The sequence below is a fragment of the Macrobrachium rosenbergii genome, chromosome 9 (genome assembly GCF_040412425.1).
Source record: "Macrobrachium rosenbergii isolate ZJJX-2024 chromosome 9, ASM4041242v1, whole genome shotgun sequence".
Classification (NCBI taxonomy): Eukaryota; Metazoa; Arthropoda; class Malacostraca; order Decapoda; family Palaemonidae; genus Macrobrachium; species Macrobrachium rosenbergii.
Window position 1 is genome coordinate 29,424,052 of NC_089749.1, and position 16,526 is coordinate 29,440,577.

General features: G+C 36.1%; 1 protein-coding gene across 2 annotated transcripts in view; it reads right to left on the reverse strand.

The window, feature by feature from the left end:
- The window catches only part of RpA-70 (replication protein A 70), an 82,247-nt gene that overhangs the window by 4,797 nt on the left and 60,924 nt on the right, over positions 1-16,526 (reverse strand). For both annotated transcript variants that reach the window (XM_067108820.1, XM_067108819.1), the window contains exons 11-13: positions 8,772-8,886; positions 3,451-3,698; positions 3,020-3,214 (exon numbers count right to left, since the gene is read on the reverse strand). In XM_067108820.1, the coding sequence (XP_066964921.1) occupies positions 3,020-3,214; positions 3,451-3,698; positions 8,772-8,886 (558 nt within the window). The remainder of the gene's footprint in view (positions 1-3,019; positions 3,215-3,450; positions 3,699-8,771; positions 8,887-16,526) is intronic.

Here is a 16,526-nt window from a genome sequence, read left to right on the forward strand (position 1 = left end):
GGTTGCCCTTGGTAGGAGAAGAAGTAGGCCAAAGGAGACATGGTTAAGGATAATGAGGCGGGAAGCAGGAGAAGTGTTAGAGAGATCTTGAGGAGTTAGCCCAGGACAGAATGAGGTAGCGTGAGTTCATCGAGGCCCTATACGTCCCTGTGGGTGCCACAAGAAATGATTGATTGATTAGAATAAAATAAAATAAAAGAGATACACCTGAAATTCAGGAGACAGCTGTAGGAAGCATGAATGCACTAAGCAGATTATTCCTTATTTAGTTGTAGCCAAGATAACACAAGCAAACTGAGTATTAAATCTAATGTTAGAAAACAACACAGTTTGCAGCGGCAGCCTGCCTAGCGTTACAAGCAGAAACAGGTAGGTCGGGTAAAAAAGAGTGCAGAGGATGTTTGTCCTTGTGCACTTTTTGTGACAAACATAATGAAATCAACTTTAAGAGTTAGCAAAATAAACTTGACTGATGACATAACACTGTATTCAAGAGTTTGAGATGAGAATCAGCACAAGAACACATTGGAAAGCAGTACTGTAGTCCAAACAAGGCAAAATAAATGTGTTAAAATACAGGCAGTCCCCGGTTTACGACGGTTCCGCCATTTACGACGCTCCGAGGTTACGACGCTTTTCAAATATATTCATCAGAAATTTTTTCCCGGCTTAACGCATGTTCGGGGTTACGACGCAAGCATATCCGACAGAAGAAATTTGGCCCCAAAACGGCAGAAATCATAATTTGAAGGTTTTTTTTATGTAAACTCAATAATAATGCAGTTTACGCTGCTTTTCAATGCACCCAGAGCATTAAAAGTAAGGTTTTCTAATGATTTTGACGATTTTCGACGATTTTCCGTTTACGACGATTTTCGGTTACGACGCTGCGAAGAACGGAACCCCGTCGTAAACCGGGACCGCCTGTACTTACAAAATAATAGCTTCATCTCAAAACATTCTAAAATGTTTCCTCAAGATATCCACTTTTTGAGAAACACAGATAGAAATATTAAATGTATGCTTCTCAAAAGTAAATTTTGCTTACTTGAACTCTGCACATGTGCATTATTCAATACAGTCCAAGTGCTCGAGAGCTGGTGCCAGGCGCTCTGAAACTGGCGGTGGACACTCATGTAGCTGGGGAAGGTTGAGAACTGCTCCCCGATTCCTTAAACCGCTAACTGGCCAGTGGAGAAGACCGTCCAGCATTGCCTGCTTGCCTCTTCAATGGACGAGACAAAATTAGAAAGTGTGGGTAAACCCTACCAATCTCCCCTGGACATCCAGGGACCTTCGTCTAGAATTGGCAGGACGAGCAGCCACCCCTCCACTTGCACAACACTTTCTATCAAGACGCCTTTCCAGTGGCAGTCTGCCGATACCTGGGAACATGCAACAGGTTCGACTGAGGGGGCTCCTACCCGTGGGCAAACCCCACTGGCCTTCCTTGGGCTTACAGTACGCCTCTTCCCAGGTTAGGGGAGTCTGACAGGGACCTTCATCTAGGAGCGTCGGCAGGACAAGTAGCACCTCTTCCACTTCACTGTATCACTACCAGGTTAAATTCTTCTTAAACCTAGACTCGAGACTGGCAATGGCATCAGGTTCGGAAGCCAGGGAGCCAAGAGCAGGAGTAGGTGGATTAAAAATAGGAGGGCTAGTGGCAGAAGAAAAATTAGGAAGAGGGGAAGAAGGAATAGCAGAGCTATCCTCTAACCTAGGCTAGGGTAGAATACTAGGCTAAGGGAAGCTCGTTTCTAAGCTCTAGAGGCCGCTTCCTTCCTCTATCCCTCTCTGACTTGTCTAGCTGAGATTATGTACCTTTTACTACTTTAGCCCTAGTTTTCTCCCTACTATATTTCTGCCCCCAAAATTTACTCTAAATTGTATGAGTATCTTATGAAGATTGATTCTTCTGGTTCTGCAACGTTCGCTATAATAGCGAAAATTGGTGAACTTGAATCAGACATAATAACCAAAGAACTAGAATACTGATCCAAAAAGCTATTAAAGCTGGAAGGCTACTCAAAAAAGCGATAATACTTCACTGAAATCCAGCCATACAACCGAAAATCAGTAAACAAAAGCTGTTACTTGACAGCTGGCATAAACAATAGGGTTTTCTGCTAAGTCGTTTCCAGTACTCCCGTTGGTGGGCTGGTGGGCGGGGCTTGTCACCTACACTAAACTATCAAAGTGCTACCACGATTTTTAAATTTTATGCTATCAAGTGAGTGGAAACTATAGCTATGTAATTACTTGGTAAGTTACTTATATGAAAAGGCCAAGTAGGTGGGAGGGTTGGGAAAGAAGGAAGGAGCCACAAAAATACTATGGTGTCAAAGGAGGACATAAAATATGCTCAATAAATACCTGATCCCACCACAGTACTTGATCATAAATTTTAGTTAAACCTTTGTAGCACCCACACATGGACCCTACACACTCCTACACAGTAACCACCATTATCCTGTGACAAGGAACCCGCAAACGAAACACAACTCCTCTCGTACATATGTCTTCCTTATTATCATTGTCACAATTCATGTATTATTACTACTGTATGCATTCCACTGACAGTTTTCCAACCATGTATGTATGGCCTTCAGTCCAACAGCCTGTAGCGTTTTATATGTATGTTTCTCTCTGTGTAAAAACACAAATGCTTGTACTTAATCCCTGTTTCAACCTGTTGAGGTCAGAAGCTACATTGCAGCTTGCACGAGCTCTTCACCTTTGTGAATATTTTGTAAATAAATTAGTAAGCTATAGACTCTGAATCTTACTTGTACCTCGCCATACACCTCAATTTTCTTTTTCAAGTCTTTTGTAATTTGCATTTACTAAAATTTTACTGACCATTTTTCAGCTATTTTGAAGCGATTCCTTGACTTTATTTTAATAATTTAGCTTTACATTTGTGCTCTTTTGTGTGAAAGGGAGGGTCATTTATATTTATTTTGTTACAGAAAGAAAGGAATTTTAATCCCCATACATGATAAAAACATTAACTTACATTATATGTTTCCATCTTGACCCGCAGCCTGAAGTTAAAACTTTTGAATGTTGCTTCTGCAAAAATGTTCTGGAAAGCTTCATTATTATTGTCTCTCATACCTCCTAATTCCTGGGCAGAAACCCCTAGTACAGCTTCAGCCTGGTCTTGGAACATTGTAACCCACTGGTTATCACTAATGTCAGCAAGATTAGCCTGAAATAAAAATAAATCAATTTCTAGCAAAAGAAAATGCAACACTCAGATATTATGAAACTGCTTAGAACAAATGGTCTACAATGTTAATGAACTGACAAACAATGCTATTTAGAAGTGTCATAAATTCAAAGAATTCTTCAAAGTATCAATTAATCTAGTTATTGAGTTATTACTGCACTCTCCACAACACAGTTATAAAGTGCTAATATCTTCATGTTAACCATCATACTTACTGAAACCATAAGTCTCCAATTGAAATTATCATATTCCTGATTGCATTTTTCACAGCGATACATGCCATTGTTGAGATCCACAACTTTCTTGTTGCAATTAGCAGTTGGGCACGCTGGGTATAAACAATTTTCCTTTCTTATCAAAACAACAGAGGCTTTAACGGAGTAGTAATCAGCTTGGTCTCCTTGTCTTCCACCTAAATTCTCTAGTTTTGCTTCTCCAAATGTTTTGTAAACATTGCCCAGCCCTGGAAAATTTTTACAGGATTTCAGTAACTTGAAAATTTAAATCAGGAGTTATTGCATATTTTACCAAAAATTACGAGACACAAACAATAACACAACAAAGATCAATTCGTGATCCAATTGTGGCACCTCATCTTACAAGATTTTGTTACTTACTGGATGTATCTTCCAAAAAAATGCATACTTTTGTGTACTCGCTTTTGCAAGTAAAGTATGTATAGTTATTTTTCTTACGTGTTAAAAGTTATAACTATAATGTACATAATTTAAATATCATAGCTGTACTTTGTTAACCTGATACTTGAGTAAATTTTTAAAGGTGAAAGTGTCCCCCTGACTTCATCTGGCAATCATGTGCTCTAAAATTCTAAGATGTTTGATTAAATAAAGTACACTAGGCAATCACACTACCACAAATCATTGTTAAACATATAAGAAGTTCATAATGTACACTCTTAAAAATAAGATTGGGCCATGTTTCTTTGTTTTATTGTATGAGCACATGCTTTTAATCCTCAGACCTGTTGTTAAAAGGAATGTAAATGCAGAATAAGAAACTGTTGTTAATCTAACCTATAAAAGCAGTTCCTTCTTTGATTTTTTAGTGATTGTGACATATTTTTTTGTTTCAGTTTGTAAGAAGGTGCTCTGAAATTCTAAGATGTGTGGTTAAAGGTGCAACTGCCTTAGCCTGCCACCTTCACACCCCAAGAGTTTGAAGCATACCTGTTTACTCCATACCATACCAATGGAATTTGGTGATTCTGAGTCACCACAACCTCATTACATATGTCATCATTGAGATAAGATTACATCAAACTGACTGCACATTATCTAATAAGGTTGGCATATACTGTAACGTACGGTTATTTATATTTTGTCATCTTCAAGGTAAGATTTTGGGCTGTATGTAGATTTATTTCTGCGTGCATGTCTGTAAGTACACAAGCTTCATGTTAGAAAACACTATGCTTGTACTGTGGCTGCTCCCCCTCCTCTCTTGTACAGTATGGTACTTAATTCAGGAGTTACACATACAGTATATATGTTTTTCAGTGTAGAGTATATGTACATATAAACACTGCAACAAAGTATACTATGCACTTACTCTGGGCTCTCTCTGCTCACTATTTCAGGTACAGTATTTTTATTGAAATTTATTCAATGCAATAAACTATTGTACTTAATACAGTGCTTCTTTCAGTATTTTTTCAGTCTGTGTGAATACATACACATATTGCATCAAGTTAAGATAAACTAAATACTTACTGTGCTTGCTTGCCTCCCTCTATCCATCTCAATGAGAGAGAGAGGGTGAGAGAAGCATGCATACAGACTGAAAAATATAACTTTCCATGATAAATTTGTTTAAATACTTACTGTTAAACAGAGTTTATATTTGTGTAGGTTGGGTGTCAGTGGCATTCAAAAAAGAATACAGTGCTTGGCTGGTCTAAATGGACTGTCTAGTTAATCTGTTCTCCAGCAAGTGGGTTCCAAATATTTTAGTTCTCGTCAGAAATCCTCGACAACCCATTACATGTGGGAAGGTTGGGTGGGTTTATTCTTAAACAGTAGGTAAGCATCCAAACAAATTTTATTACAAAAATCTATACAGGCAGTCCCAAGTTAGTGGCAGGCTCGGTTAACGGCGATCTAGTTTTAAGGCGCCTGTTTAGCGACGAAAATCGGTAATTTTCGGAGCCAAAAATAGCCAATTTCTGCTTATCAGCGCTGATACATACCTAAAAGAGGCACTGATAACCGAAAATCAACAATAAAAGCACCTAAAATCACCAATTTTCGGTTATCATCACACCCTGAGAATGGAACCCCCGCCAATAACTGGGAACTGCCTGTAATACTCTATTGGGATAAATCTTATCCACTGTTAAAGACAGCTAGTTCACACATTAGGAGGGCACTGGGTAGTGCAGATAGGAAACATCTGCTCAGCCAGGCAAACAAAGTCTCTTATATGAAACCAAATTATTCTTATCTGATCAGGGATCCTTCCTGGACTGTGCTGGTGCCAGAAGGTGGATCCCTCCATGAGAGTACAGCTCTCATGTATGGCACAGTTGGAGTAGCCTTATAAAGAAAGCTGTCTCTTCAGAAGCCGTGTTACTGGGTGCCTGGGTCTGAGAAGCCTAACAAATGACAGTTCAAAACTAAAAGGAATACCTATAGATACAAATGTATGCTCTTGTAAATATGTACCTTCATACGCTCCTAAACACAGAACTGAGATTTTAACAAGAAAGAGTAGAACGGGCTGCTCTTTCATTCAGTTCAAGAAAACACTTTACGCATGGGCAACTAGTTTACTAAAGGCCTTACAATTCTCAAACACAATCTCCACATCTCTCAGGCATTGAAGTATAACAACAGAAATGCACCTCCATTACACTGCATTAACTGTCTCTTCCAAAGACAAATGAAAAAAACCGAACAATATGCCTACTTCGCATACATCAGGAATAGTTACCCTCAGCAAAGGTAAAATATTGGGGTCAAGCTTCTCATAAGCTAACTTTACCAAACAGTAAACACAAAAGGACTCAGCATTCTTAGACAAAGGAGTGTTCAGACTCCTAACTCCACAAAATAAATGATTAACATCACCTCTGATAGGCTTTAATCTAAGTAAATTTAACTGCCTTCTTGTGAGGTCAAGTTTGATATCTTGACAACCTTGGAAGCAATTCTGCTCTAAAATTATTACGTCTATAAAAAATGGCAAGAAGAAAAGATCAGCATTTCTATCGCAAAGGTCAGTGTTCTGCAAAAACGCCTTTAATTCACTTGCTCTCCTTGCAGTCGTCAGGCTACTAAATAGAGACTTTCAATTACTAATCAAGTGCTTAAAAGAAGCCATTTCTGAAGGCTCATATGGCTCTGCAGACAAAAACTTTGACACTATGCCACAGTTAAGAAAGAGGTTGATTTAGTCTTCTAAGCATCTCAGTCTCAAAATACCTGAGGACCCTTTATGATCTAAATTGTTGGCAATGTCCAATTGAACATGACACAGTACAAAGTATTGATCTGTATTCTCTAATAGCTGGGACCAACAGCTTCAGAGAGTATCACAGAAAACAAAAGAACTTAATTAAGTTGAATATAGAGGTAAGGATGCAGGAAATACCTCGAGACTGACACCAGAAGTGATAGTTTGTCCACTACCTTTGATATAACTTATTGGTTGAGTCTCTTCTAGGCCTGAGGATAAGAGACTCTTGAGGTGTTCAAGTAAAGCCTCATGCTCACAAAAGACAGTTGATAATCTCTATTGGGTTAGCTGAAGCACATGGAGTGTTTGATGAAAATTTGCGGTATATGGTTGTTTGAGATCTCTCCTGAGCCAAAGTACTGGAAGAGAGCAAAGGCCTCCTACTGGTGCAGGGCAGTCATGGGCTTTGATGACAGATGCAATGGCACCGACATTTTTTCTCTCAGGGAAGAATGAAAAAGAGAGTGCACACTCAGGGGGAACTGCTTCTTTACCCAACACAAATTTGGTTAAACCCTTAATTGATTCCAAATTCAGATTAACATCCTGTTCTGACTTATCCAGAGCTTTTCATGAACTGAAGGGAGAGCAGAAGACAAGAGCTATGGAAAGGGCAACTGGAGGCAGAACTGATGGAAGAGAAGGGAGGGAAAGCATGTGGGGCGGGAGAAAAAAAGAATACAGGCAATCCCCAGTTATCTGTGGGGTTCCATTCCCGACAGCATGACAATAACCAAAACTTGGCGATAATAGCGCCGATCCCTGGTTACCAACGCCGATAACCAGGGATCAGCGCTGATAACCGGGAATCGGTGTCGAAAATCCGGTTATCGTCATCACTAGACAAGCACCGTAAAACCGGATCGCCGATAACCAGGGACCGCCTATAGTAGATGAAGCCAGAAGTAACCAGCTTAAGAATACTTAAATCAATTGCCTGCGCAACCTATCCGATTCCCTTTTCTTCCTCTAATCAAGGAATTTCTTCATCACTGTTAGGGCACTCACTACAATCCTCACACCTGAGGTCAACATCAGACTTCTAACTCTATAACTAATACAAATAAGAGTGCCTAAGTATTTCTGCCAAATATATCCTGTTTACATTAAAGCTGCTACTGCAGAACCTAATATTCTTATGTTTACTGCCTCTAGCTGAGGACATTCATATCCAGCAAAGTAATATGGTCACAATTCTGTGAAAAAGCACAACAGCCAAAATCCTGAATGCCATGCAGCCCCATTTACTAGAACGGAACGAAGAATTTTGACAATAATTAAATCATCTGAAACCCTCCTGGTGAAAAACAGGTGAACTAGACAGTCCATCTGGGTCAGCCTAGCATTCTTTTTTTAATACTGACCGCATCTGACCAACACACAGATGTAAGATATTTTTAACAGCAGGTAAGAAACATTCCAACTACTGTAATTTAATTATGTACCACTTGTAGTACTGTATTAGGAACAATACTGTATTGCATTCAATAAATGCTAATATAAATACTAAACAGAGAGAGAGAGAGAGAGAGAGAGAGAGAGAGAGAGTGTGTGTGTGTGTGTGTGTGTGTGTGTGTGTGTGTGCGCGCATGTGTGTGCAGTGTTCTGTAACTCAAGTTAAAACAAATATGTTTCTGGTCTTTTTTTATAATGTATGAGTTTTGTATATTTTAAATAACTTGTAAGAATAAGTATGTTGAACTACTACATTTTTGTTAGGACATACTCTACAATACTGTATTGTATATATATCTAGAAGAATTCATTTTGCAGATCTGAGACTGAATGATAATTAGAATTTTAAAATGAATAATTACAAAATACTGGTTAGGATTGGCTCTATCTTACTCTATATGGAATGGCTGCATACTATAAGCTACGAAAGTTGGCTCCAGGGTATGATATAGATTATATGTACATCATCATTACTTACAAGGAGGGGCAGAGCCACCAACAGTCCATTAAGCTTAAGTGCCACCACATAAGTAAATGCATTCCCTAAAGTAAAACATGTTAACAACACAACTAAGCAAAGGAAGAATTAAGGTGTTTCAATACTTACCACCTGAGGCACCACCACCACTCTTCTGGTTGGATAAGTTGATAGACTCTGCTGTGGAACCTCCATTATCAAACCAACCCTTGAGTTTGTGTGCTTCCCTTATATCAGGATTGATCTGCACAGAAAATACAATTACTGACAGAGACCAAAACAAATATAGAGGGAAATGTCAAGATACTGTAGTAGCAAAATAGTAAGTACACACAGTCCTGGACTTGAAAGTTAAAACATTATCTCCTTTTAAGTATTCTATTTTTTATTTCATAATTACAGTTCAAATTGTATTAACACAATTTCATTTAATACTTTAATCCTTGCTTGACTCCTCATTTAAAGAATAATTTGCGTGTTAGTTTGATTAAGAGTGTTATTAAATTCATAGAGATAGGCAGTGTATTAGTATGTTTATCTGGTTATAGACAAGAGTCCTATCTAATCTAGTAATTTTATTTACTTCAGGTTACATACATGGCAGCAGCTGGGGTTAGACTGGAGGTAGATGTGGAGAAAATAGGTGAATGCTTGCTTTCAAGTTCAGGGTTTTTAAATGCTGTTGTTTAAGATATTAAGAAGTGAATTTTAAAGGTTTGTAGTGATGTTAATACTTGAGAAAGTACATATAGTCCATTAAAGTCTGGATTTAGATGTGGATCAGATACCATGTTATACCAGATGGAAAGATAATTGTGCTTGAGTAGTATAAAGCTATGGCCTCAAATCTTGTAAGATTTGGTGGTACTAGAGTCCATCTCTGCAAATGATATGCCACAAATAACCTTACTTTGTCTCGTATATCAGTATGAATACTGCCACTGTTAAGCAGCAGGATAATAAATCCCTTAACCCTTAATGGATGGAAATCCTCATGTGAGTATCTATAACAGGTTTTGGGTGATGGGTGGGAATCCTCATATGAGTATTAATATTACGCACCATTTGGTTTGGATGAATTTAGCAAGAAAAATGTTCAGAGCACTTCAATGGGCCATGAATGACTTATGGCAACTATTTAGCTCAGCTCGGGAGAGACATCGATCAGTATGCCTGGAGATTTCAGAATCCTGTATAACTACTACTGAAATTTTAATTCTATGTGTACTAAAAAAATTTACAATAGTATTTTTATTTAAAGGTCATGCTATTCAAAAGCTTGGGCCATCATTCAGCTACTGTACCAAATGTCTGTTAGCCTGCAATCTCTACACATTTCTTTCTGATGCTATAATTTCAAATATACTAAAACTATTTTACAATGCTAACACAGGTAAAGAAAAATCTAAAGTATAGTAATAAGGTATGCATACTTTAAGCACACAATGAATGTTCAATGTTATTGGAAGTTGTGTTGGTGGCATAATGGGTTGAAGCTGATGAAATGCATTGCTCAGTAGATATACAGTAATGAGTAATGTACAAAAACTTATTTTCAAATTTGAAGCTAGTTGCTTAATACAGTAATACTTTGTGACATCATTTCAAATTATGGCCTTTTTAACTTTACACAAGTTGTTAAAAAATATTAGGGAAAAATAAAAATTGACTTCCCTCGGTTATTTTTCACACTGGTCGGTATTAAAAGTTAAAACGCTATAAATAAAAATACAGACATCAATATAAAAAGGCCAAATCACATAAAAATGGATGTTTATATAAAATTCTGTACAGTTTAAACATATGTAAAAGCTTAAAAATGTAAGCTATCTATATTAAGCCAGCCTTTTGCTGGCACAGGTTCTTGCTCCTCAGCAGCTTGTAATGAAGATGTTAAAAATACCGTTTATTTACATGACATTTGGCTATAATGCCTATACTGTACTTTTATCTACGTAATTCAACATTCAGCTACCAGCCATAAAAATAAAAAAATCAAGAGAAAAGTGCAATATCAAATAAAAAAAATTAAAAGATATATACACATAGGTGTCGAGTTATGACGAGGTTAGGTTCTTGCATGCATATTGGAGGCCGAACTTTGACATCAGTCAGTTTGGAATTCAGTATGCAGGTATATATGGGATACCCCTTAGCCTAACTCCATTTACCCACAGTCTACCATGAATATATTTTTATACTGTAACTTTCTTACAACTCTTTACATAATGCATTATATTCATTTGTTTCACTTAGAACTTAGTAAAACTGCCTTTCTACATTGTGTTCCCTTACCATGAATTGTACTTGCCAAGTATTATGTCATTCATATTGTACTGTAGACTAAATGCTTAGTATGTTCTTTTTAAGAAAGTTTTTGAACAGGTATTATTAATTTTCGTTTTTATAGTGATCACTGATTTTCCATTTCACCAAGTAATATCACGGAAACCATTTACAGTAATACTTCGATCTTACACGATTCGAGTTGCGCGAATTCACACACACACAAACTTTTGACTGGAACCTAACTAATGGGCATACGCGATTTTTTCACAGACACACGAAACTCTCGAGAAACCCTGCAGAAGTGGGTGTTTAATTTTTGAAGTAATTTACAAGTTTTCATGCTTTTATGTGTAAAATCTGTATGAAAAATGCATTTCATTCTTTTATTTGTAAAATGTGTATGAAAAATGCATTTCATGCTTTTATGTGTAAAATCTGTATGAAAAATGCATTTCATGTTTTAATGTGCAAAATCTCTATGACAAATGCATTTCATGCTTTCATGTTTAAAATCTCTATGAAAAATGCATTTCATGCTTTCATGTGTAAAATCTGTATCGAAAATGTATTTTTTTTATTTTTTTACATGCATAAATATGATGCAAAGGTAATTTCAGCACATTCACTTAGTGTACTTTTACAAGATGTGATACCCATTTGCAAAGTTACTGCACTTCTCAAAGATGATATCCCTGCAGAAAATGCTTGTTTAATGTTTGAAGTACATTTATAAGTTTTCATGCTTTTAACTGTAAAATCGATATGGGAAATTTATATTTATATTTCTGTACATAAATATCATACAAGTATTATGTCCATTTGCAAAGTCTTTGTCACAAGGACTTTACATGACCTTGAGATGAGGTTGTTCAGTCGCGCTCATTTGATAAAATGAATTGGTTAATGTAATATCAGAGATGTAACTAAGAGTTGTATAAGTGTCATTCTTTGAAAATTACTCTGTTCACCTCTGAGAAAAGTGCTGGTGCAATCTGTATGTGCATGTAATTACTGCACGTTCAGTTGGTATACTTTTACAAGATGTGATACCCTTCGTTACTGCATTTTTCAAAGATGATACCCCCGTAGAAAGTGTTTAATTTTTAAGTTTTTGTGTTTTTAGGTGTAAAATCAGAATGGACAATTTATATTTATATATTTGCGCATAAATACGATACAAAGGAAGTACAGTTACTTTATTACAGTATCTCTTTCTCTCATTCGTCATTACCTGTACAGTATATAATTTTAAATTGATTGAATTTTACCTGTACTGTACTACCTTCTACTGAACATTATGTACATGTTTTCAATATTTTATGGAATTGTACTTTTGTTGACTGACAAGACGTTTTTGCCTAGTGACGCAAAGAAAACGGCTTTTACTCTATCCAAAGAAAACATCCCATGAATTAGGGGTAACATTAGTATACGTGACGCACCTACTGTAAATGCGCTATTATGAAACTGTGCAGTACTCAATTTTTATGTCAACCATTTACTGTATTCCTTTTTTAAGGGTAATAAGCTAAATTTTAAATAAAATTACACTAACTTTAGTTCATTTAAAAGTTAGCTTAATACTTTGTAAGCATATTTAGTACTTAAACTTTGGAAATAAACATTTACTACCATTTTTAAAGACCATGCCAAACTTACGCGAAAATTCACCTTGCACGAGGGGCTCCGGAACCTAACCTCGCATAATTTCGAGGTATGACTGTACATCTACATATGCTATTTTGTCCTACACAAGACCCACCATTTAGCTTTTTTTATTTAATTTTTTTTTTTACTGAGTATCATACTTTCATATTTACAGTATATAGGAGAATATTTTATCACTGTTGCTATATTGAATTTCAGTATTTAATTTTCCAATTAATCTCCGTGTTTTGTAACTTGCCCTGTGTTTGCATCCAGTGGTAACTGCATAAAATAAAGTCAGTTTAACCTTATTTAACTTGACTGATGAATATCACACCACAGTAAATCACTACAGTATTGGTAAGTACTTTAACATTACTGATCTTTAGTTTGATCTCAACCAATTTCCATTTCGTCATAATGTTACAAAATGTTTTGTAATTTTTGTGTATCACATGTGGAGCACATGCTTTTGTTGATGTTTATGATTTCACATTTACTCTGAAGTTTTTTAAAGCTTATTCTGAGAATGGTTATTAACTCAGTTTCTGCATGGTAAATGTTATAATCTTTCATTCTTTTTCTTTTATGAGCTCATCAAACTATCAACAAATGTTCTCCCTGCCTCCTCATCTGCCCTCGCTACCTCTCGTTACCCGAACATTATGCAAACTGAATCTTCTTCTGAACCATCCATACTTGCAACAAATTCTTGTTGATACTCATCACTTAAAGGGTCTGAAACAAACTTCCAGCCTTTGCCTGAATGGTAATGAGACTTAATGGAGTTCGTCTTTTAATCTGGTCTTCTATCAACACCATTAATAACTTCCATTTCATGGATTGACCCTTTCCTTTGCATCATAATTACAATAGCGTTAACTGAAGTAAACCTTTTTAACAGCTTCACACATGCGTTTTTGATCCTTAAGAATTGTTAAAACTGTTGAACGTAGAAGTTCTGGGTTATATGCTATTGTTGACGATGAAAGTGTCCCTTTTGTCTACATACTGTGGCTCAACAAAATATAATTTTTTTAACAGTAAATGAAACACAACTGACAGCTATTGTTCTTGTTCTTGAAACAGTGTTGATAGAGAGAACTGAAAGCAGATGTGTGCATGTACATGCATGTTAGGCACGCAAGAAACTATCAAACGTTTGATTGTATACTGCACTGACTGCAGCTGGTTTACAATTAAATGTCAGCATGAGCCAGAGATCTTTGATGTAAACATTTTAAATGGATAAATATCAAACTTTGTCAACTCTTGCAACCTAGTCATATGTTTTTATATTGTTTAATTGTATGATCATAAGCCATGCTGGATATACATGTTTGAGTGTGTAGCTTGCTTTACACACATTGCTGGGACTGCTACTTGTAAATTTTTTCATATTTTTCTTATTTTCATAAATTTTTTTGCTACTGTTGTAAACACGGATTGTCGTAAGTCAGTGCCTATCTGTACATCGTTGACTTTCTTCAGAAATGCTTCCATCAAATAAATCATCGAGTGTACGAGTGTTTATTAGAGGCCGTATTCCTGAACCAATGAAGGAGCAATACTCCTGCAGCCAGGCCCAGCATAATTAGAAAAGTCACTATAGAACTACAAGGGATAATACATTTAAGAGGCTTGTGTTCCTGTTACAAGGGATAATACATATTTAGAGGCTTGTGTTCCTGTTCTTTATTGCCAGACCCTAATGGTTATCTGAAATAAAGAAATTAGTTGATAATCTGCAACTTCATCATGATTCAAAAATTTCTGAAACACTATTGCCATGAGAGCGGTGGTCTGCTGAAGGTGCAATAATCCCACAGCCAGCCCTGACATAATTAGGTAAGACACCTTCGAACCACATAGAACACATACAGTATATAGGTTTGTGTGTTGTTTCCTGTTCTTTAATACCAAAACCCTATGGTATCTGGAATAAAGAAATTGGTTAATAACCCGTGACTTTACTTCGGACCAAAAATTAATCTGGGTTGTTATATATTTATTAGGTGCTAAGCCATTTCGTTACCTGTTAATTTCTTTTGTACGCTCCTTTGAGGACAAACAGCGACTATGCTATAAAAATATAGGTTCTGACAGAGGAAAAATCTATTTTTGGTAGCTGCTGTGAGTCCTCAAACCCATCCACTCTCCCTGACAAAAAGGCATGGGACTGGGGTGAACATTTATCCTGCACAGATCTAGTGTGTAATGAGGAAGATGGCTGACACACACTGTTGTCACATGGGTCGTAGGGCCGAGGTAGTCACTGTAGGGCAGGAAATAAGAGCCTCCTGTCCTGAGTCCTTTGTATTCTATCATTGTGCCAACAAGCACTATTCTGGCTCAGACCAACTATAACAAAAAATTAGGTTTTTCCTATGTTAAAATCTATTTTCTAAGCTTTCCTTTACATTATTCATAATTAATATCCATAAATTCATTAAAAATCATAAAATGTTCAACTACTGAACAACTGACTGTACATGTACTTGCAATGATATGGAGTTGCTTACAGGGGTCTGTAGGGTGTAATTGTTTAAATAGCTTATCCAACAAAAGTAAGTCCTTTTTCTTTGGGAACACAAGTCCATTCTTAAACTCATTGTGTAAATTAAGGTTTAACAAAGATTTTCCTTCTCACTTTCCTTACTTTGCATGTGTACCTGATTTCACAATAAAAGATTTTTCTTTCATACATATTTTAATGCACTACTAAGAATAATTCAACTTTGCATGTGTACCTGAGATTGCTCACAATAAAAGATGTTTTCTTTCATATAGCTATGTAATTTCATATCAAATTTAATGTGTGACACTACTAAGAATAATTCAGAAACTATAAGACCTACAACATTTCAGTTAGATGTCCCTTTTATTCTTAATACTATTCATTATTTATTATCAGAGTCTTTGCTATGCTATCGACAGTATCTGCATAAACTGACTGCCTCATTTGCCATGTTTAAACAATTTTTTCTAAACTTTATGAAAAAATTCTTTGCTTTAACTAAATCCTATAGTTTCCAAAACTATAATTAACCCTTAAACGCCTACTGGACGTATCATATGTCGACTAAAATTGTCTGTTGGGTGCCAAGTGGACGTACCGTACGTCGACTACAAAAAATTTCAACCTTCGGTCAACTTTGACTCGACCGAAATGGTCGAAAAACGCAATTGTAAGCTAAAACTCTTACATTCTAGTAATATTCAATCATGTACCTTCATTTTGCAACAAATTGGAAGTCTCTAGCACAATATTTCAATTTATGGTGAATTTAAAAAAAAAAAACATTTTCCTACGCCCGCGCGGTAACTCAGCCAAAAATTTCAGAAATTCTTTCGTCATTTTGTCATAATTTTTGCACTGTTTTATATTAGCCGTTACATAAAGTTTTATATATGAAAATGTGTGCAGTTTCATGTAAAATACAGCAAAATACAACCCATGGTTGTAGCTTTTATCAGTTTGGAAATATTTTCATATAAACCACGATAACTGCCAAAATTTCAACCTTCAGTCAACTTTGACTCGACCAAATGGTAAAAAAACGCAATTGTAAGCTAAAACTCTTACATTCTAGTAATATTCAATCATTTACCTTCATTTTGCAACAAATTGGAAGTCTCTAGCACAATATTTCGATTTATGGTGAATTTTGAAAAAACTTTTTCCTTACGTCCGCGCCAGAAATTCTTTTCAAATCATGTTGTCGTAATGTTTGCACCGTTTTATATTAGTCGTTACATAAAGTTTTATATATGGTAAATGTGCGCAATTTCATGTAGACTACAACAGAAAATAGCTCATGGTTGTAGCTTTATCAATTTTGAAATATTTTCATATAAATCACGATAACTGCCAAAATTTCAACCTTCGCCAAATTTAACTTGACTGAAATGGTAAAAAATGCAATATAAGCTAAAACTCTAACATTC